Source organism: Dipodomys merriami, unplaced genomic scaffold (assembly GCF_024711535.1).
Source record: "Dipodomys merriami isolate MVZ:Mamm:240054 unplaced genomic scaffold, mDipMer1.0.p SCAF_39, whole genome shotgun sequence".
Taxonomy (NCBI): domain Eukaryota; kingdom Metazoa; phylum Chordata; class Mammalia; order Rodentia; family Heteromyidae; genus Dipodomys; species Dipodomys merriami.
Window position 1 is genome coordinate 7588655 of NW_027205492.1, and position 22170 is coordinate 7610824.

Consider the following 22170-nt stretch of genomic DNA (forward strand, 5'->3'; position numbering starts at 1 on the left):
CACTCTGCACTCAGGGTGCTCAGCGAGTGACTCCCCAAATCACACTGGCGGCCTGCACCTCCCCCGCGCCCGCCTCGGGAAGCCTGCGCGCACACGGTGGCCAGCCAAGCCCACATGGGACGAACACGGTCGGTACCAACCTTCCGAGAAACTGGACTTCCCCTCGGTGGTGGTGGGGGATGGACCTGTACTTCCCCGTGTCCCCTTCGGGCCGGCTCACGGAGTAGCCCGCATTCTGCACCCTGTCCATGGGCGAGACACAACAGACCAGAGACCCTTAGAAGACACTCAGCGTAACACAGCCAAAGCCTCCCCTAGTGGTCATGTGCTTTAACTCAGCGTCTCCTTTTGGGGTTGTCCAGTAGGGAGGTAGGATGAACCTGTGCCCCCAAGATGTGCTACACTTCAGCCTGGCTTTTGTCATTTTATAGCTAAGGTTTTCCTGCCTGGGCTGGCTTCAAACCTCAATCCTCAGCCTCCTGAATAGGATTACAGATGAAACTGTTTAATTTCTGCATGTCAAAGTCTCAGTACACAGCCCAGCCTGGCCTTTAACTCGTATCCTCCTGCTTCAGCCTCCTACGTACTTGGACTGCAGGTGTGTGCTGTCACATCTGTGTAATTTAAAATATATAAATCATATAAGTCAGGCTGGGAAGGTGGCTCAGTGGTAGAGCGCTTGCCTTGCATGCCTAAGGCCCTGGGTTCGATTCCTCAGCACCACATAAGCAAAAAGAAAAAAGCCAGAAGTGGCGCTGTGGCTCAAGTGGTAGAGCGCTAGCCTTGAGCTGAAGAGCTGAGGGACAGCGCCCAGGCCCAGGATTCAGGCCCCACAACCGGAACCCCCCAAAAAAATAAATCATATAAGTCATGCTTTAGACATGTCTCATGTGAACTGGGTCAGCACCACCCACTGCAACTGAGATACACTGTTGCACACAGACAGGTGTGCATGCATGCGTGCACGCAGATGCCATTTCTGGAGCTTGAACTCAGGGCCTGGGCACCATCACTGAGCTTTTTTTGCTCAAGGCTTGAGCTCTTACCACTTGCCACTTCTGGCTTTTTAATAGTTAACTGAGCTGGGTCTGAACTGTGGCCCTCAGATCTCAGCCTCCTGAGCCGCCGTGGGCGCAGGCTTCCTGAACAGACGATTCGGTTAGTGAGGCCCGGACACCCTGGCTTCGCCTCGCCTCCCTGCCCGGCCGCGGCGGCGGCAGGGTGTGCGTGTGCCCCCGAGGCCGTGGCGGCAGGGTGTGCGTGTGCCCCCGAGGCCGTGGCGGCAGGGTGTGCGTGTGCCCCCGAGGCCGCGGCTGTGGCGGCAGGGTGTGCGTGTGCCCCCGAGGCCGCGGCGGCAGGGTGTGCCCCCAGGTCCACACCTGTTCCAGAGGTCGTCATCCTCGCCACCCCAGCCCCAGAAGGCGTTAGGAAAGCCATTGATCTTCCGGAACTGCTCCACAGTGAGGCCGCTCACTCCGCCAAAGAACTCCGTGTAAGGAAGCCTGAAAGGCAAGACAGAGAGCTCCTGTGAAGGACAAACAGAGCAGAGGCACTCGGGGCTAAGAGGTGAATCTCCTGCAGCTGCCCCTCCCTGCACACCAGAACACCATCCATCCTCACCAGGACCCTCCCCGCCTTCCCCAGAGAAACAAATGGCGTTTCCTTCTTCTCCGGTGCTGTGCCTCACACATACGAGGTAAGTGCCACACCAGGAAGCTACGCCCTCAGACCCTGACTTTTTCCAGGAGGGAAGCAGCACTGGGGCTTGAACTCAGGGCCTAGTACTTGCCAAGCAGGCACTCTACTATTTCTCAGCCACACCCTTGGCCCTGATTACCAGGATTTGAACTCAAGGACTCACATTTGCTCAGCTTCAGCTGGCTTTTTGCTGACTATTTTGGAGATGGAGTCTCATGGACTTTTCTACCTGGGCTGGCCTCAAAACATGATCCTCTGGATCTCAGCTTCCTGGGCAGCTAGGATTATAGGTGTGAGCCATTGGCCTCTGGGTCCCTGCCAGGCCTGGGCACTGTCCCTGAGTTTCTTTTGCTCAAGGTTAGTGCTCTACCACCTGAGCCACACTTTCACAGGTTCTGGCTTTTTTTTTTTTTTTGGTTAACTGGAGGTAGGAGTCTCACTGACTTTTCTGCCTCGGCTGGCTTTGAACCTCAATCCTCAGATCTCAGCCTCCCAAATAGCTAGGATTACAGGTGTGAGCCACCAACACGCAGCCCTAGGTGATTTTTAACAAGTTTAATGAGAAAATAGCTATTCCACACAATTCACTCATTGAAAGTATGTAACCAGTGGTTTTTCTTCACTGAGTTGTGCAATGTGAGTGTCATCATTAGGACACTTCATCCCCCCACATTTCCCCCACCCCCAAACCACCCTGGCAATCACTAATCTACTTTGTGTCTTCACCTGTCAACATGCCTGTTCTGAAAGCTTCCACTCAATACACAGAAGCGCCCGCCCATGGGCTTAGTGCCAGCCTTTCTCTTAGCGGTCTCGAAGGCACACATCCCACTGTCCCCTTTCTTTGCTAAGAGAGCCCTGCAACTTATCCACCAGCTGATGACACCCGGGACCACCCGTGCACCTCGTCTCTGCCACTGCTGACAGGAGGGCGCGGTACTCACAGGTACATGTACTTGTCCAGTTTAGGTGCAAAGTGCCTGGGCATCTGCCCACACCCGTAATAGTTGCGGTCGCTTTCCGGTATGTGGTCCACGTCATGGAAAATCAGACAGTCCCACTCCAGGTCCTTCATGGCTTCTTGAAAACCAACGTTGAAAAGCATGGCTCGGTTAAAGGGTTGGGTGCCAACCTACAAGAGGCAGATTCTTTCTTTAGGCGATTCTTGAGTAAAATCTTTGCTCTTCACCATGCCAAACAAATGAGAAGCAACTGGAGGAGGACTCCATGTGCATGTGTGTTGGGCCCAGCCCCTCTTGGGGAGGCGGCCCACAGGGTCGCCTGTGCTCCAGCGCGGTTGTCCTCGGATTCAGAGCTGGGGGCAAACCTGAGCTCTCCTCTCCATGGCTGCCAAGGCAGAATCCTCCGTGTAACCGGAAGTGAAGGGGATGGCAGGAAACACTGGCCTCCTCTGGTCCTTGCCACTCAGCAACATCTGCCAGCCACTGACTAACTGTAACTTCTGTGTCTAAGGCAAATCTAGTATGAGGAGGGGACAACAGCACTGAGCTCACTAGGACTCAGGCCTAGTGACCAAGAACTCAGCAGCTCTGAAAAGCAGCCCCCAGGGATGGCCTCGCCAATCCGAACGCTGGCATTTGTTACCCTGGCCAGCGACCAGTACCCAGCCTGGGACAGGCCTGAGCACAGTGATGTCAGATCCGCAGGGGCTCAAGCCCAGGGAGGCAGGAGTCGTGACTTCACCCCACTCCCACTCTTCCTCTTCATCTGTGGTGTAGTAAAAGGGGCCACGCACAGGCAGAGCAGTGTGGGCAGAGCCTCGGAGTGCTCTCAGGAGGCTCTCAGGAGGCAGGCGCCACACGAGCCTCACTGGGAGCCCAGAGCACCAGGGGAACTCTGCAGTTTGTGTTCGCCTATGGAGCCTGTACAACTCCAGGGCTATGGGATCAAAGTTGAACATGGTGGTGCCTGACAAAACCCAGAACTCCTGAGTTTGAGGATGGCCCGGGCCACAGAGCGAACCCCTGTGTCACCAGACCAAAATAAATAAAAATCAAAAAAGGAATACTAGGCACCAATGGCTCACACCTGTAATCCTAGCTGCTCAGGAAGCTGAGGTTCATAGTTCAAAGGCAGCCTGGGAAAGAAAGTCTATGAGGCTCTTATCTCCCATTAGCCATCAAAAACCCAAAAGTGGCTCAAGGAGTAGAGCCTGGGAGCACAAAAGCTAAGGGACAACACTCAGTGCAAGCTCTAGTACCAGTGCAAGTGAGCGAGCACGCATTCACACACATGCGCGCGTGTGTACACACACACAGAATACTACACAACCGCAGGAGGGGAAGGGGGCAGGGGCAAATTTACTGACTCAATTTGCCATGTGGGTCTTTAATCCCAATATGCTTAATGTTAAAGCAAAACTACACCTGGAGGCTCAGAGAAGTCTGCAGAGGCCCTGGCCTACGGCACAAGGCTCCTCAACATTTGGTAGTCTCCACCCCATGGCCACTCCCTGGGCCGGACCTCTTTGGTGGACTTCAGGCACTTCCTGGGCTGGGAGGCTGCAGATAGCACCAGCACAGGCCGGAGGGAACAGGAGGAAACACGGATCTGCAGAGCTGGGCAACACCACACACCACTCAGAGCAGCGTGGTGCTGCGGTTTCTGCGCCGCGGCTCCAGGCACCGAGGACAGATCAGCACCAGCAGTTCCACGGCTGCCTCAGAAGAGCAGGAGAGGCAAGGGTCCACTGCTCACCTGCTCCACCACGTAGAAGGCGAACTGCAGGCGCTGCCGCTGGAGCATGGGCAGCAGGTGTCTGAGCAGGACTGGCAGGTGCTCGTGGCGGTTCCGGAAGGGGATAAGGATGGCCACCTGCAGCGGGTCACAAGAGGAAGTCACCAGGTCAGTTCCCTGGATGTCTGTAGAGCCGGGCACCCCTGCAGAAGGTGTGGGGCGTCCACATCCCGTGCTGCAGGCCTACGCCAGCAAGACCACCGTGGGCCTCAGAGCATCTCCTCGCCTAACTGCACTGAGCTCTTACCCAGGTGCCCGCCGCACAGTACATACTGTGTGCCTCACACTGCCATAAATGTTCGGCCGTACAAACCTGTCCACACTGAGAGACCTCACAGCCAGGAAGAACAGCCTTGAGCAAACCTGGGGCTAAGCTGCATTCTATTCTATTCTATTCTATTCCATTCCATTCCATATCCTATCCTCTGCACATGTACAGTAGCTCTACCACCTGAGACCCCCCCCCCCCCCCATCCTGCATAGGTCTTACTGTCACCATGAAGACAAGGCATGGAGTGCTGGCTGTGGAGCCGGCTCTGTGGCTGCCACTAGACCTCCTCCCCCTCAAGTTTCCAAACTCACACTCCTGCCCCATCACCAAAATAATGCAAATTTCTATGTTGAGGGAAGAACCCATGGACTCTATCTGATGCAAACGCAGTGGCGGGGAGAGCTGAGCCCGATGAGGAAATGGGCTTTGCAGCCCTGGGCCATGCCCCACACCCACCTTCCACCGGGGCACGCAGTCGGAAGGCCTCCAGTGGCCACCGAGCTTGATGGTGGGGTCTCTGGAGAAGAGCTCGTGGATGCTGTCCATTCCGATCTCACTCATGTTTACATCGATGGGGCCCTCTGAATGAACACACAGGAGAAAAAGGTCAAGAGGGTGTACAAGACCAGATTCTCCCTCTGTCCTCCTTAGTCCCCAGGGAGACCAATGTTCTCTTCGCTGGTGCTTTACCAGGGGCTGAGCAGCAGCCCACTTCCCACTGTGCATTTCAGGGCATCACTACCATCCAGTAAAGAAGTACAGGCAAGGTTAAGACCTTGGCCATGGGCGAGAAAGAGGCAAGAGCAGGTAGCGTCTCATGACCTCAGGCCAGATGTGTGAATGATGATTCGATAACACTACTCTGTTATTAAACTAAAACTGAGGTTCCAGGAAGATGACTGACGTATGAAGGGAGACGTGACGAAAGAGCAGGCTTCCAGTAGCACCTGCATACCCACACCCAGATGTTCATGAGGGACAAGCGCATGCTCAGACACCATGCACTGTTGCCAACTCCATTTTCACTGGGCAAAAAAGTCAACTTATTTGCCTTAAAGAAGAAATAAATATCCAGGTGTTGGTGGCTCATATCTATAATCATAGCTTCTCAGGAGGCTGAGACCTGAAGATCAAAGTTCAAATCCAGCCCAGGCAGGAAAGTCCCCGTGAGATTCTTATCTCCAATAAACTACTCAGAAAAGGCCAAAAGTGGAGCTGTAGTTCGAGTGGTAGAGCACCAACCTTAAGCACAAAGAGGCTCAGGGACAGAGCCTAGGCCCTGAGTTCAAGCCCCAGGACCAGCAAAAAGAAAAATGAGGAAAGAGGGGAGGGGGAAAAAGGGAGGGGTGAGAGGGAGAATGGGGGAGGGAGAGAGAAAGAAGCAAGCAAGCAATCTGGGCACCAGTGGCTCATGCTTATAAAACTAGCTTACTCAGGAGGCTTAGATCTGGAGGACCATGGTTGGAGGGGAGGGGAGAGGAATGGAGGGGAGGGAGGGGAGGGAGGGGAGGGAGGGGAGGGAGGGGAGGAGAGGGGAGAGGCAGAACTAAGCACCCAAAGTACAGATATGTGTTGTCCATTGGCTATCATGTTTTAGATCACACATGGGATTCCAAACATAGCACTGAAAAACAAAAGTGAGAATCTAGAGATTTTTCTTTTAAACAAGCCTTCTGTTAAAAACAAAACCTCTGACTTATCAAAGTCGTTATCATCAGTGTTGGTTTATAGTAACAGACAACCCTCTAGTTATGAAGGAGGGGCATGTGTAAAGGATGGAGGAAGAGGGTGTAAAACACCAGGCAGGAGCTTGGGCAGCCCTGCAAAGTGACTTCCCCAGACTATGCTCCTGGTGGCTGAGAATCATTTCCACCCTTCAAAGAGACAGAGATGCTTAGTCTCCCCTTTCTTCTAATCAGAGATAGGCCCGTCCCAAAGCCCAGGGGCTGCACTGCTACTCACTCATGGAAGGGAGCCTCTCCGGGCAGGGATGGTTTGCAAAGTAGGTGAAGTCTTCAGGAAGGAAGGTCGTGGTTGGAGGGGAGATCTCGCTGTGGTTCAAGTCAAGAGGGTAATCTATGGAGTAAGGGAGAGAAAACTCAGACTGGTGCATGCCACCGGTTCCCACCAGCCCTCTGAAGCACTTCCCTCCCGTGTCCACTTGGTGGGGTCATGGCTAAAGTCATGAACCCATGGATCAGAAGGTAAGGAGGGAGGGAGCTGTGGGCAGGACTCGGGTCTGTTCTCTGGGCACCAGGAGCTTTTGTGCACGGTAACTAACTGAAGGGCATACTTCTCCTCCCACCGAGTACCCATCTCTTCATGTGCCAGCTGCCCCAGCATGTCCCGGTGTCCTTCCACACTATGCAGTGTTCTCCATGGACAACAGGCAGGTGGCTCTCTTCCCCCTCCTTCTCCCCGTCCCCATCCTCACTGCCCTCTCCTAACTGTGGTAGGGCCAGCTTTGGTGTTTAGGACGACCATTCCATAAACACCAGTCGTGGCTGAGAAGCCTATGTGTGAAGTGAGGCCACAGGCCATCCCCCCTCCCTGCCCACCGGAGCTCACCTGCCTTACCCACCATGGCAAGAGATGTGCGTTGAAGCAATCAGAACATTCTAGAGTGTGGAGTGTGATGAGCAGGGGAGGGAGATGGTGGGGATTGTAAGTTGGTAGCAGAGGGCACCTGGAACTTGCGGGTCAGCCTGAGAAGGGCCGACCAACAGCCTAGCCCCTCACTTCCAAGCCGGGCTGGGCGGGATGAAGCCAGAAAGCTCTCTCCCAATGCTAGTAGTCTGGGGCACCCTCACCCCCCACCCCCACCTCAACCAATGGCAAATTGTGCAAGATTTGTGGTTATACACATCCACAAATCTCCTGCCGCAGGAAGTATGTCCTGGTCACTTAATCAGGTTCATTTCCAGACTCCCAGTCCTGATTTCCAAAAGTACATTCTTAGAAGACAACTGCCACTTTGGTTTTTAAGCTCAAAATAAAATATGACTTAAGGCCACACCAAGGTTTTCTGTTCCCTTGGTTGGAACATGCTCAGGGCATGGGCACTCAATGTATGCAGGCATTTGGCTAGCTGCAGATGTTGGTCCTCAACAACCTGTCTGACTGGGCCAGGCGGAGAAACGCCTTGAGGGGAACCCGAACAGCGTGTGTGCAGTGACACTGGAGCTGACCTGGTCTCAGCTCCTTCTGTGGCTTCCTAGTCAATCTACTTCCTCATTTAAACCATTTGCCAAGTGCTTCCCTCATCCGTACCAAGGCGGGAATGGCAGGGCAGTCAGCCACCCCCCACTCCGTGCTGCACCCAGGTCCCTAACGTGAGCACCCTGGAGCCCCATCCCTATGACAGGGCACAGAGACACTCTCTGAGTTCCCGGGAGGAAACACGACAGAATGTTCTGTCCACCATGCAGCAAGGCAGTCTCGGAAGGCAAAGACTTCGGTCTACTAGGGGGTCAGATATATTCAACACAAACTTGGTGATTTGTCAGGTATAGGGGTACATTCCTCTAATCCTAGTAACTTGTGAGGATGGATGAAACAGAAGAATGGTGAGTTCAAGGCCAGCCTGAGCTAATAATAAAATCCTGTTTTAAAAACAAAGTGAAGGCTGGGAATGTGGCTTAGTGACAGAGTGTTTGCCTAGCATGCATGAAGCCCTGGGGTCGATTCCTAGTACCACATAAACAGAAAAGGCCAGAAGTGGGGCTGTGGCTCAAGTGGCAAAGTGTTGACCTTGAGCAATAAGAAGCTTTTAGGCCCCGAGTTCAAGCCCCAGAACTAGCAAAACAAACAAGCAAACAAACAAAAAATCAAAGACCAAACGGAGGATCACAGTGGAAAGTAACACAGGCAGAAAAGTCTGTGGGTTTCCACCTCTAATCAACAGCAAAACACAGGGATGTGGGTATGGCTCAAGATACAGCACCAGCTGGGCAAGCAAGCTGACTCAGAGTTCAAACTAAAATTAAAACTGTCAAACTAAAACAAAACAAATTTCTTAAAAATCAGATTATAATGCAAACTAGGGAGGTGGGAGGGTAGATTCCTGTGGTGAATGGTAATTTGAGAATGAGAATACGGAGCCACTGGGTCTCTCGTGAGTGGACACCAGCTCTGTGCAAGGAGCGCGAGCTCCGTGGACAGCCCTGTGGGCAGGGCCTAGCTCCTGGGCCGCAGCCTCTGACTTCTGAGTGCCGAGCCTGCTACATGCCCAGATGTGGCAGCCTCGGCTGACCTTGGAGAAGCAACAGAAACACGTGAACTGGAGAAGGGCATGAAGGCACAAGTTCCTTCACCCAGAAGATGGGGCAGGAGTCACATGCTCTGCCCTCCCTAACAAAGGACGTACACAAAAGATGGGGTGTGACTGTGAAAGACAGAGGGGCTGGGATGGGGCTCTCTTTCTCAACATGCAGAGCCCCTGAAAAAGAAGGAAAACCCTGCCTCTCAGAGGCAGCTCAGTTGACACAGTCCGCAACATCTAGCTACTCAATGCATGAGGACACAGGGAAGCACAGGGATCCTTCCCAGTGGGACCCGGGTAGTCCCAGTGTGAAGATATCTGACAAGTCTCTACCTAGCTTTCCGCAAACTGGAGGAAGGACGGATCTGGATCTAGCTTATCATTTTCTTAGCCACAGCCCTGTGTTGCGCAAAGCTGGCTGGTAGAGGCAAACTGATAAATAAGGATGTGGTCAGTTCTTTTAAGGATTTAACTTCCCTTAACTCCTGATTTCCCAAACATAAGCATTAAGTTTCATTTGCACAGCTCACAAACAGCAGATAAGACCATTCAGAGGGAAGCAATGTCCTACGCTTTGTTTTTCTATCTGGCTTGGGTAAAATCAGTAAGAAAAGCCACAGCTTTGGGGCACATCACCAGTGCTTGCCAAATGAAATCTCAGAAATTCTCTCTCTCCCCACCTTCCCCCACCCCCATCTCTGGTCAGGCAGGGAACGTCTAACCGTGGAAGCACTTATATTCAGTTTCTCAGTTAAAAAAAAAAAAAAAGCCAAGTATGGTGGTGGTATGCCTATGATCCTGGGATTCCAGAGTCTGTACTCAGCAGGAGTTCAAGGCCAAACTGAACTACATAGCAAGAATGTCATAAAACAAGCAGAAACAAAACAAGATGGAGGTGGGGGAGCTTGCTCTTATATCTTCAAGGTGAAGAACTTGATAAGTAGTTTTGTATAAAAACAGCTAATCATGCTGGAAAGGTGGCTTTGTGGTAAGAGTGCTTGCCTAGCATGCATGGAACCCTGGGTTCTATTCCTCAGTACCACATAAACAACAACAACAAAAAGCCAGAACTGGTGCTGTGGCTCAAGTGGTAGAGTATTAGCCTTGAGCAAAAGAAGTTCAGGGACAGTGCCCAGGCCCTGAGTTCAAGCCCAGGACCACCAAAAAACAAAACAAAACAAAACAGCTAATCAAGACCACTATTTGGAACAATTCTAGCACAATGCTGGGCAGGCCCTTTGTCATCCAACGTCTGTGTTTTCTCTTCCTTGTACAATTCAACGTTCACAGGGTAAGAAAAGCCACAGGTGTGAGTTCCAAAGATAAAAAGAAATGAGTGTGCCCGTGTGTCCAGCACCACAGCAAAGAGTGGAATGGTGTAAAGAACAGTATTCTTACAAGATGAGAGCCTGGTCACCGGCTAGGGCTTGGATCTGGGTGACTCTGCAGGCCCTGTGGAGAAAGTGGGATCTTCCTCCCTTCTGCTTTATGGTCCTGAGGTGGGCAGACTCCGTCCACCGCAAGCCCAAAAGCAAGGGGCCATCTCATCACAGACTTCAGTCTAACACTGGTAAGCCAAAAGGACCACGCCCGAGTTTTCACCTTTCTGCTGCTGCAGCAGATTAAACACAGAATAAACAGCCAGGGTGAACAGGAAGGAAACTCCTTCTTCCACAAGAACTGCAACTTGCATGCACCAGTCCCCAATCACATGATGGTTATGAAGTAGAAATCTGCTATCTCAGCAAAAGCATCCATGAACGACAGAAAGTCCTCCCCAGAAGCCACCACAGGCAGACTGTCACAGCCGCGGCTGGCTCGTGCACCTCAAACAACAAGCTCCAAGAACAAGTGTGATGAATCCAAGTTGTTGTCTCCTGCCTGCCTGACATCCTCCACTGGATACAGGAACACATTTCCTGAAAAAATCCAATTATTTCCCAAGCCGCTTTTGGTGTTCCTGCTCTTTGAGGTTCTAAGTGCATTCTCAGTCTGCTCGGAGGCGTGGCAAGATGTCATACTGTAACAGAAAACCTTCAGAGCATCCTCAAAGACACTCTGCCCCCTGCAGAGAAGCAGGAATGAGACCTGAGTATGCAGCCAGTCAAGTGTGGACTCACAGGCAAGACTGCTCTCTGGGAGGCGGACTCCCTCTCTGCAGTCATTCTTCTCCTCTCAAGTGACTCAAGCCATGAGTCCTAAGCGGACGGCCTCCCTTCTACCTACCTGAGTCGTTGAGGCTGCTGTTCCTCCTGGCATAGGCACTGCGAACCACCTGCTCGTACACCTGAGCACCGATGGTCCTCACGTTGTCCCGCAGCAGAATGCCTTGGGCCTGCACCATGAAGAGGTAGGTGTTCACTGCAGAGAGAACGAAGCGGTGAGCTCAAAGGCAAGCACAAACACACCCTGTACACAATTTTGGGTATTTTCTTTCTGGTTGGACTTTCAGAACCTGTTTCTGGGACACTAATGTCAGGAATGTCTGTCATTTGTGGAAAAGCCTTAAGCTTTCAAAACTTCATTCTTTCTGGTCTCCAAATAACCAATCTGATTCTGGCACTGGACTGATAAAAAAGATCTTTGTTTTTGTTTTTGGCTAGTCCTGGGGCTTGAACTCAGGGCCTGGGCACTGTCCCTGAACTTCTTTTGCTCAAGGCTAGTACTCTACTACTTGCGCCACAGCACCACTTCCAGCCTTTTCTCTTTATGTGGTACTGAAGAATCGAACCCAGGGTGTTTCATGCATGCTAGGCAAGCACTCTGCCACTAAGCCACATTTCTGCCCCATCAAAAAGATCTTTAGAGCTGGGCACTGGTGGTCCATGCCTGTAATCCTAGCCACTCAGAAGGCTGAGATCTGAGAACTGTAGTTCAAAGCCAGCTTGAGCGGGAAAGTCTGTGAGAGTCTTAGCTCCAATTAACCACTACAAAACCGGAAGTGGTGCTGTGTCTCAAAGTGATAAAGTGTTAGCTTTGAGCACAAAGTTCAGAGTCAGTGACCAAGCCCTGAGTTCAAGCCCCAGGACTGAATTAAAAAAAAAAAAAAAAAAAAAAAGACCTTTATGAGCGAACTGAAACACTGTAAAAGGTTTCTGTTCTTTTTAAATCTACCTTCTCTGCATTCAATGTACACACAGAGAAGACTGACATCCTGCCTGGCCCGGCGACCTCTGCAGAGCAGTGGACAAAGCTCCTTGCACTTCCCTTGGGAGTTTGCAGAGAAAAGGAGATGAGAGAAGGCAGGCCAATCTTCACGTCCACCCAACCAGCCCTGAAATCCGAGACTAAGGAGGACATGGGCGGCTACTCCCCAGCAACTACCATACATCAGAAAGCTCCTGCCATCTACCTGCTGCCTAAGCCCTCTACCACATACAAGTGAGCTCCAGCACAGAGCATTATGTGTGTGTACTGCAGCACCACACTGAGACTCTCGGCAACTGGCATATGCTAATTTAAAACCAAAAGAAAGAGCACTGTGTCACTACTTTCCTAGAAATTGTTGAGCCATATACTGACTCACTTCCCCTCGCCATGTGCAAGAGGATGCCTTACAAGGCTGGCTCATTTACAAATCTGTGTGTGTGTGTGTGTGTGTGTGTGTGTGTGTGTGTGTGAGAGAGAGAGAGAGAGAGAGAGAGAGAGAGAGAGAGTGTGTGTGTGAATGGATGATAGATGATGGATGATGATGGATGAATGGGCAGATGGATGTTTGGCTGCTAGTGGATGGACAGGTGGGTGCCTGTATAGCTGGTTAGATGATGCATGGGTGGATAGATGGTTGGTTGGTTGGCTGGTTGGCTGGCTGGCTGGATGATGGATGGGTAGATAGATAGATAGATGGTTGGCTGGCTGGCTGGCTGGCTGGATGATGGATGGGTAGATAGATGGTTGGCTGGCTGGCTGGCTGGCTGGAGGATGGATGGATAGATAGTTGGTTGATTGGCTGGCTGGTGGATGGATGATTGGATGGACAGATGGATGAATGGATGGGTAAGTGGATGGATGGGTATCTACATAGATGGATAGAATTGATGGATGGGTGGATAGATGGTTGGATGAATGAATGGGTGAGGGGGTATATATATGTATGTATGTATGGACAGAGGAATGGTGAATGGGTGGAGAGATGGATGGATGGTGGATGGAGTCCTGACTTCATTCAAGCACTGCAGAGAGGAGTGTGGGCTTGGGGATAAACCAACTGGCCCAATCTTGGTGAAGCCCGGGCGGTTGGCTAGTGAACAGGGAGGTGGTTCTGTCTCTTCTTCTCCAGGAGCCCTCAGTCAAGGTTCAGAATGCTTTCAAGCAAGGCTCACTTGCACATCACCTTCCCCCACTGCAGAAAACAGAGCTGACACAGCTTAGTCTAGTGTAGGCAGGAACAGAGATGCTCACGACGGTAACCAAATGGAATCCCTCAATTCCCATGAAACAACAGTAATATCACCCTTCCATTTCCAGCTAATAGCGCAGTGCCAGATCATGGTGGGCTATAGCCCATAAACACTGTTAAATACCAGCCTCGAACTTCCCATTTTTTTTCTGTGGTCTGGCTCTATCACTGGGGTTGTAAGGCTCTTCCGGTCACCCGGGAGCCTCCTTTTTATCTCCAGGCATCACCAGTAGTGTATCTGCATGCACAGTGAGTGGCTACCATATTCTCAGGTGTAGCTATAGGTGGACAGTACCTTCCCTCTCTTCCCCCACTGCAAAGACAGAGCTTCATCCCAGACCTGAATATTTTCCTGAAAGAGTTCCATAGGGCTGCCTGCTCTTTCTTCCTGTCTTTCCCTACCTTCATCCACAGTGGCCACTGACTGGCAGCAGGCAAACCCTGAGTCCTTGGGACCAAAGCCCACACAGCTCAGACGAAGTCACACACATCTTCCCCGTCCTGCAGTACATCATCCCTAAGTCTACCTTTGTTTTACCCTTTTTTTTTGGTCTGGCTGCTAACAGTGTTGCTTATTAGACCGTTGGCATGGTCAGTGTGAACTAAGAAACACTCCGACTACATATCATGAATGCTGTTTCTAATTACTCATGGGAATGAGCCTAAAATGCTGAAAGAAAAAGTAAATATTAGCAAACAGAGGAAATCATGACAAATTCACAGATGAGGCTGGATGGGATCCAGTGCTTCCACATTGCCCAGAAACCATTTCCAAGAACAGAGATCACCATCTTCAGGACGCGCTGCCATCTGCGAAGAAGATGCTACTTCAGGAAGAAGAGGGCCGAGATGGACTCAAGCTCCATCTCTGTGTGGCAGGCAGATATATGCCATATTTCTTTCCTAGTAAACATTCCTATCACCTTTATTAAGTGAAAAGGACGGACGGACGGACGGACGGAGGCAAGCAGGCAAGAAAGCCAAGAAAATTCTACTTTGGGTTGGGCTCAAAATGTTTCCTGCTCTGTCCCATCCACTGTTTTTCATGTAACCTTCTACAGTCACCTGAGAACCCCAGTTCCACGGGCCTCTCCCCACCCAGACTGTACTCCGTGCAAACTGGCCTGGCTATCTGTACTGGACAAAGCATGGTGCCCATGCTGACAGAGTGGGCAGGTACAACCACACGAGCTCAGAGACAAGCAAAACCCCTGGCTGCACAGTTCACCTGTCACCAAATTAACTGTCAACTTCAGCCCCTTCTGGAGATTCCCAATGCCCCACAACTCAAGGCCCAGAACCCTGTCTAGGAAGCAGCAGGTCACTTATAAAAACCAGGCTGCTATTTTAGTATTTCTAATGTGCTCAGGACTGACAAGGTGGATGACAATGTAATAAATTTTGAAATGATACACAGTTGTTACATCCTCCATGGTTTCAACTAAGTTGAAACTGAGAACCTACTGTGTGCAATACTAGGAGTGGTGAGACAGCACACAGTGTGAATATAATGAGCCAGTACAGGCTCACACCTGTAAATCCTAGCTGCTCAAGAGGCTGAGATCTGAGAATAAAGGTTCAAAGCCAGCCTCATCACCAATTAACAAGCAAAAAGCAAGAAGGGGTACAGCACTAGCCTGTGTGGAAAAAGTAAGGGAGAGTGTGAAGCCTTGAGTTCAAACCCAGTGCTGGAACAAAAGAAAGCAACAACAACAAAACAAAACACAAGCGTGTGTAACTCAGGAGAGAGCTGCTAGCACACGCCCAACACAAGTTCAGGCTTACTGATAATCTTCTTTGCATTCATTAGGCATTGTGGTTATTATCCAACTTTGGTGTCCAGACTGAGAGCTGGATTATAACCATAATCCAGCTGGGGAAAATAAGCCCAGTTAGGTTTATGAGCAGAAACCTCTACCCAGCTGCTGCCTCCCGCCCTGTGCTCATCTCTTGACCACAAGACAGGGCCTTTCTTCTTTTAGTCCTCGATTCTGACAGAGGATGCATGCTCCCGCCTCCACAGGACTCCAGCCAGCCTCCACTCCTTCCCAACCAAGCAATGCAATTTTCAATTGAACACAAACTAATACCGACTATTATCATGACAGAAAAGTGCCCCCCCCAAATTAAGGAAATCTCACAAATAAAATAATTTGGCACAATGAACCCAAGAAAGAACCATGAGTCTACACACTGAAGAATTTTTGGGCTGGGTATTTGTGGCTCAAGCCTGCAATCCTAGCTACTCAGGCGGCTGAGATCTGAGGATCACAGTTCAAAGCCAGCCCAGCCAAGGGGTTTGGTTTTGTAGACTTCTACAGTGAAGAAGCGGCCAAGGAGGTCATGGACGCCATGGAAGATTGTGAAATTGATGGAAACAAAGTTACTTTGGACTGGGCCAAGCCCAAGGGTGAAAGTGGCTTCGGGGGTCGAGGTGGAGGCAGAGGAGGCTTTGGAGGGCGAGGCAGAGGAGGCCGAGGCGGATTTGGCCGGGGCGGCCGGGGCGGTTTTGGAGGCCGGGGAGGCTTCCGAGGAGGCAGGGGAGGAGGAGGAGGTGGAGACTTCAAACCACAAGGAAAGAAGACGAAGTTTGAGTAGTTCCTTCTGTTCCTGTGTTTCCCTCTTCCATTTGAAAGAAAGGACCCTGAGGTTTTTACTCTGTTACCTGTTTAATGACAGAGCCTTCTGAGGACATTCCAAGACAGTGTGCAGCCTGTGGTCTACTTGGAATCCATAGAGATTACATTTCAAGAGAGATACCCTGTTGGTTTTGACTGGATATTCATATAAACTTTTTAAAGAGATGAGTGATAGAGCTAACCCTTATCTGTAAGTTTTGAATTTATATTGTTTCATCCCATGTACAAAACCATTTTTTTCCTACAAATAGTTTTTTTTTGTGTTGGGGTTGTAAAAGAAAGAATGTTTTATCATGATTTTTTGCTTCAGTGACTTTAGGACAAATTAAAAGTCCTAAACTCTGAAAAAAAAAAAAAAAGCCAGCCCAGGCAGGAAAGTCCATGAGACTCTCATTTCCAATTAACGACTAGAAAACCAGAAAAGTTTGGCTCAAAGTGGTAAAGCACTAGCCTTGAGCAAAAGAGCTCAGGGAAAGTACCCAGGTCCTTAGTTCAAGCCCCATGACTAACAAAAAAAATTAGGATTTTATCCTAACAATTTGCATCCTTGCTTGTCCATCAGTACCCAGTTCCTGCCAAGCACTCTTCCTACTGTCTAACCCACGCCCACACCCACCCTCATGCCTCTCACCTTCTTTGCCTCATTTTTTCTACGTAACATATTTTAAACTGATATTTTTATGTGTGTGCTAGTCCTGAGGCTTGAACTCAGGCCTGAGTGCTATCCCTTAGCTTATTTGCTCAAGACTATCGCTTATTACTCAAGCCATGGCTCCACCTCCTGCTTTTTTGGGCAGCTAATTGGAGATTAGAGTCTCATGGACTTTCCTAGCTAGTCTGGCTTTAAACTGTGATCCTCGGATCTCAGCTTCCTGAGTTGCTAGGATCATTACAGGTGTGAGCCACTGGCACCCAGCAAAATTTTCTGTTAATCTCATACCTCACAAAGCCCTATTAAAGGGTTCATGTGACATTAATTGTAACTAAATGTCCACCCAAAGGAACTGGCTAGGCTCCTGTGGGGCCAATGGCTGGAGACCAGGAGCCATAGAAGCGCAGGAATCACCCCAGCATGCGCAGACGAGCCTGCCTGGCCCTGAGCTACCACACAGCAACACAACAAACTACACTGTGTGGCCAAAAGACAGGGTCCCCTGTGTCACGTGGGGCAGAGGAGCCAAACACAAAGGGCTTGTGCAGCAGGGTGCCATGGATACCAGTCCACAAGGAGGTGGGTGCAGGGAATCTGGAGGGAAGAACAGTGGGCAAGGGGCTTCTGCTCTCTTATCCCTTTACCTGGTTACCCTAAGAAGGCCAGAGTATAGAATTTCACTCGCACATACACGTTTCAATGCCCACTATGCTTCAATAAGGTATGACCTATGGTCAGTTCTTGCTGGAGAGGAAACAGCAACCGTTGAGGGGTGATTAGTACTGCCTGGGAGATGGGGGAGGGTTAGTATGTCCTCTTGTATTTTTACAGCACAGCAACAAGTGACAATGACTATATCCGGGGATAGATAGAGGCAGGGTGAAGAGGACTGAGATCTGAGTGTACCTTACTGTAAAGTCCCACTTCAACAAAAACTGCAGGGGGTGTGATGTAGCTCAGTGGTAGAGCACTTGTCCAGCAAACACAAGCGCCTGAATTTGATACCCAGCAGCACCATAAGACAAACTGTACACCAGAGATAAAAACAAGCAAACTCTGCGACTAAATACACACAGAAATTATTCTAACTGCATCAAACTGAAAGTCTGAACACAGTATTCTGGCTACACATTCCCCTAAGGACAAAAGGCAAAGGAGGGAGGGAAGGAGGGAAGAAGGGAAGGAGGGAAGGGAAGATAGGAGGCAGGCAGGCAGGCAGGCAGGGAAGGTGGGAAGGAGGGTGGACTGGAGTCTAGTTGGTAGGTCTGTAGCCTTCAGTTGTACTTGGTCACAGTCATACATGGGCACAGACAGATGCTCAACCCCAGGTGAGAGTGATGGTAGAGACCAGGGTATCCCAATACAGCCAGTGCCTCACACACCACACGCTGACCACACACAGGTTTAACTTTCCTTCAAAGGACAAGGAAATTCAAAAAAAAATACTAGTGGCAACCTCAAGTTCATCCATAAGTCTGTGCTTTCAAAATAAAGAACAGGGAAGAGGGAGGGAGTAGGAAGTTAACAGCAGTAGAGCAGAAGGACACAGGTCACTGGCTTGCACACGCTCATACTAGATATAATCAGAGTAAAGGAGAACCAAGAATAAAACATGCCACAACAACAAGGGAGTCTGATTTTTTTAACCATGTTAAAAAAAAAAAAACACCGCATGATGTTTTATGACTAATATTTTCTATAAACCCACAACCGGGGCGGGGAATATAGCTTAGTGATAGAGTGCTTGCCTAGCATGCATACAGCACTGGGTTTGATTCCTCAGTACCACATAAACAGAAAAAGCCAGAAGTGGTGCTGTGGCTTGAGTGGTACAGCGCTAGCCTTGAGCAAAAGCAGCTCAGGGACAGTGCCCAGGTTCTGGCAAAACAAAACAAAGAAACAAACAAAAAACAAAACACACAATCCCCAAAGTAACTAACTCTACATTCAAACAGATTACCAGTGTTCCCCTCTCTCTGCCCTGGTGTTTCATAAAGAATGAATCCATGCCTGGCACCAGTGGCTCACGCCTGTAACCACAGCTATTCAGCCAGGCCTGGCAGCAAACTCTGTGAGACTCCTATCTCCAATTAATCACCAAAAAAAGCCAGAAGTGCAGATGTGGTTCAAGTGGTAGAGTGCTAGTCTTGAGCAAAAGCTCAGGAACAAGCTGGGTGCCGGTGGCTCACGCCTGTAATCCTAGCTACTCAGGAGGCTGAGATCTGAGGATCACAGTTCAAAGCCAGCCCGGGCAGGAAACTCTGTGAGACTCTTATCTCCAATGAACCACCAGAAAACCGGAAGTGGTGCTGTGGCTCAAGCGGTAGAGCGCTCGCCTTGAGCTGAAGAGCACAAGGACAGCGCCCAAGCCCAGAATTCAAGCCCCATGACCAACAACAACAAAAAAGCGCTCAGGGACAGTGTCCAGGACCTGAGTTCAAGCCCCAGGATAAATACACACACACACACAAAGAATAAATTCACTTGCTCCATTTTTGAAGAGACGGAGTCCTACAACAGTGCATTTGTGGTTTATTTATTTATGCTTCCGTACACCTGTGTCCTCTCGGTTCGCTGAGGCTATCGTCACTGACCACAGTGAGTGATGTCTGAGGGGGAAGCGAGTCTGCAGAAGTAGTCGACTCTGCCGAACATACAGGGCTTTGACTCCAGAGCCTGAGTTTTCACCAGACATGCTGGATGTCTCAGGGGTGGGGCGAGAACCCACGGCCACTATGCCCACCTCTGCCTACTGCTTCCTGCAACCTCCGTCTCTACCCTCTGTATCTGACACCTGGCTTCCAATACTCCACGTAGTAATGGGCTCAGAACACAGCATGACGTACCCCAATACCATACAACAGGAATTGGGTGTGCCTAAAGCTCTAACACCAACCATGGATGATGGTCTGCGTGATGGTCTGCGTGACAGTCCTACTTAAAAAGGTTGGGCGGTCACAGCACAGACTGGGAGATGTTGAGATCCACAGTGGGCACACAGTAACACATATTTAAGAACGAAAGCTCACTTTTTTTTTTAAGATACAAGGAATTTTTTGGCAACAAATTTGCACCCATTCTTACATCTATTTAAATTTTCATGCACAGAGTGTTTAAAGGAAACCATGGGGGCTGGGTAGGTGGCTCAGTGGTAGAGTGCTTGCCTAGCATGCATGAAGCCCTGGGTTGATGCCTCAGTACCACACAAACAGAAAAGGCCGGAAGTGGTGCTGTGGCTCAAGTGGTAAAGTGCTAGCCTTGAGCAAAAGAAGCTCCAGGACAGTGGTGTCCAGGTCTCCAGTTCAAGCCCCATGACTGGCAAAAAGTAAAAGGAAGAAAACAAAAACAAAAACACAGAGCTGGGCACTGGTATCTCATGCCTATAATCTTAACTACTCAGAAGGCCTGGGCAGGAAAGTCCTTGAGACTCTTATCTCCAATTAACCAACAAAAAAACTGGAAGTGGAGTTATGCCTCAAAGTGGTACAGTTACAGTGCTAGTCTTGGCTGAAAAAGCTCAAGGACAACACCCAAGACCCAAGTTCAAGCCCCACGACTGAACACAAAAGAAAACCCAGCCTGGCACCGGTGGCTAACGCCTGTCATCCTAGCTACTCAGGAGGCTGAGATCTGAGGATCACGGTTCAAAGCCAGCCTGGGCAGGAAAGTCTGTGAGACTATCTCCAATAAACCACCAGAAAACTGGAAGTGGTGCTGTGGCTCAAGTGGTAGCTCCTCCCTTGAGCTAAAGAGCTCAGGCCAACAACAATTAACAACAACAACAAAAAAACCAGTACAGATGCTCCCCCCTAAGTCCTTCCCATTTGAGATAGAAAAACCCATCAAGTCAATCAGAGCTGACGCTGTCTATTTTATCATTCCCGCATTTTTTAAGTGTTAAAAAAATTAAAAATAGCTTACAGCTACAAACTACCCTGTAAACATTTGCACAGACTCATTAGTGTATTATTAGTATTTAGTGTACTAAATTAGTGTATGAGATTAAACAATATAACTGACAGAAGCTTCAGCTGGCATTCATTTTTGTTGTTGTTGTAGGGCCTGAACTCTGGGCTTGGGTGCTGTCCCTCAGCTCTTCAGCTCAAGGCTAGCACTCTGTCATTTGAGCCACAGCGTCACTTCTGACTTTCTTTGCTTATGTGGTGCTGATGAATCAAACCCAGGGCCTCATGCATGCAAGGCAAGCACTCTACCACTGAGCCACCTTCCCAGCCCTCAACTGGCATTCTTGATATATAGGAATACAAACCCTAATTACAGCTAAGAAATTAAAATTCCCAAGGGTGTGATCAAAGACCAACTTCCAGAAGTACTCAATCCAGGCAGCTCTGCTCTCTAGAAACAGGGCTCAGCCAACAGAGGCCCAGACTTCCACCGACCTACCTGCACTGTCCTCAGGGCTATCCACCCCGAGGACCTGCCAGCATCCACGACCCTCTACGCCGGGCTGCCTGGGCCTGTTTTTAAATAAGGTCTTGTGCTTCTGCCTGGGCCAATGTTATGATGCTTAGTTAGGGAAGCTGTGGGCACCTGTGATCTGCCTTCGTCTTTGGCCATTTTTATAAAACAGACAAAGCTGGGTGCTAGTGGCTCACGCCCATAATCCTAGCTACTCAGGAGGCTGAGATCTGAGGATCACAGCTCAAAGCCAGACAGAGCAGGAAAGTCCATGAGACTCTCTATCTCCAATAAAACCAATAAACCGGAAGTGGCACTGTGGCTCACATGGTAGAGGGTTAGCTTTGAGTTGAAGAGCCAAGGGACAGCGCCCAGGCTCAGAGTTCAAGCCCCATGACTGACCAAAAAAAAAAAAAAAAATCACAAATGTCGCTTCCCCAATGGCTTCCCCCTCTTCACTGATCCCAAACTGTGATGCCACCTCCCTAATTTCCCCCAGTGACCCCTCACTAGCCCCAAAGTCCACTGCTTCCAGCTTCCACACCATCCTAATGTATCTCTGCAGATGATGGCTTGGGTCTTGTTCCCGATCCTCTTTTGGAAAGGGGATTACTTGCTGTATCCTGTGAGGATAATACACAGTAATCACATTGTATTAGCAGAGAAGACAGCGGCAGGCTAATGGGGTTACCCGCTCTGTGCGGCACTCTGGTGAAGATCTGCTGGAAGAAGTAAGCGGGACGAACCCAGGGCCTTGCACAAGCTGGGCCAACCCACGCAACCACTAGGCCACATCCCCAGCCCCTCCCAGGCGAGAGCATCTAAATTACCACAAACTGGAGCTCAGAGCCACGCTTCAGACAGAAAGGTTAGAAATGGCAGAGAAAGCACTGAGAGGAAACCAGGTGCCGGTGGCTCATCCTTGTAATCCTACTCAGGAGGCTGAGATTGGGAGAGCTGCAGTTCAAGGCCAGCTCAGGCACAAAGTATGTGTGAGTCTCCATCTCAACCAGTAGCTGTGCGTGGCGGCACACCTAGGTCAACCCAGTTACAAGGGAGACCCAGGTCAGGAGG

General features: G+C 50.1%; 1 protein-coding gene across 2 annotated transcripts in view; it reads right to left on the reverse strand.

The window, feature by feature from the left end:
- The window catches only part of B4galt5 (beta-1,4-galactosyltransferase 5), a 50395-nt gene that overhangs the window by 2696 nt on the left and 25529 nt on the right, over nucleotides 1-22170 (reverse strand). For both annotated transcript variants that reach the window (XM_069989973.1, XM_069989974.1), the window contains exons 2-8: nucleotides 11214-11348; nucleotides 6689-6802; nucleotides 5183-5307; nucleotides 4417-4533; nucleotides 2643-2830; nucleotides 1380-1502; nucleotides 141-242 (exon numbers count right to left, since the gene is read on the reverse strand). In XM_069989973.1, coding sequence (XP_069846074.1) covers nucleotides 141-242; nucleotides 1380-1502; nucleotides 2643-2830; nucleotides 4417-4533; nucleotides 5183-5307; nucleotides 6689-6802; nucleotides 11214-11348 — 904 coding nt within the window. The remainder of the gene's footprint in view (nucleotides 1-140; nucleotides 243-1379; nucleotides 1503-2642; nucleotides 2831-4416; nucleotides 4534-5182; nucleotides 5308-6688; nucleotides 6803-11213; nucleotides 11349-22170) is intronic.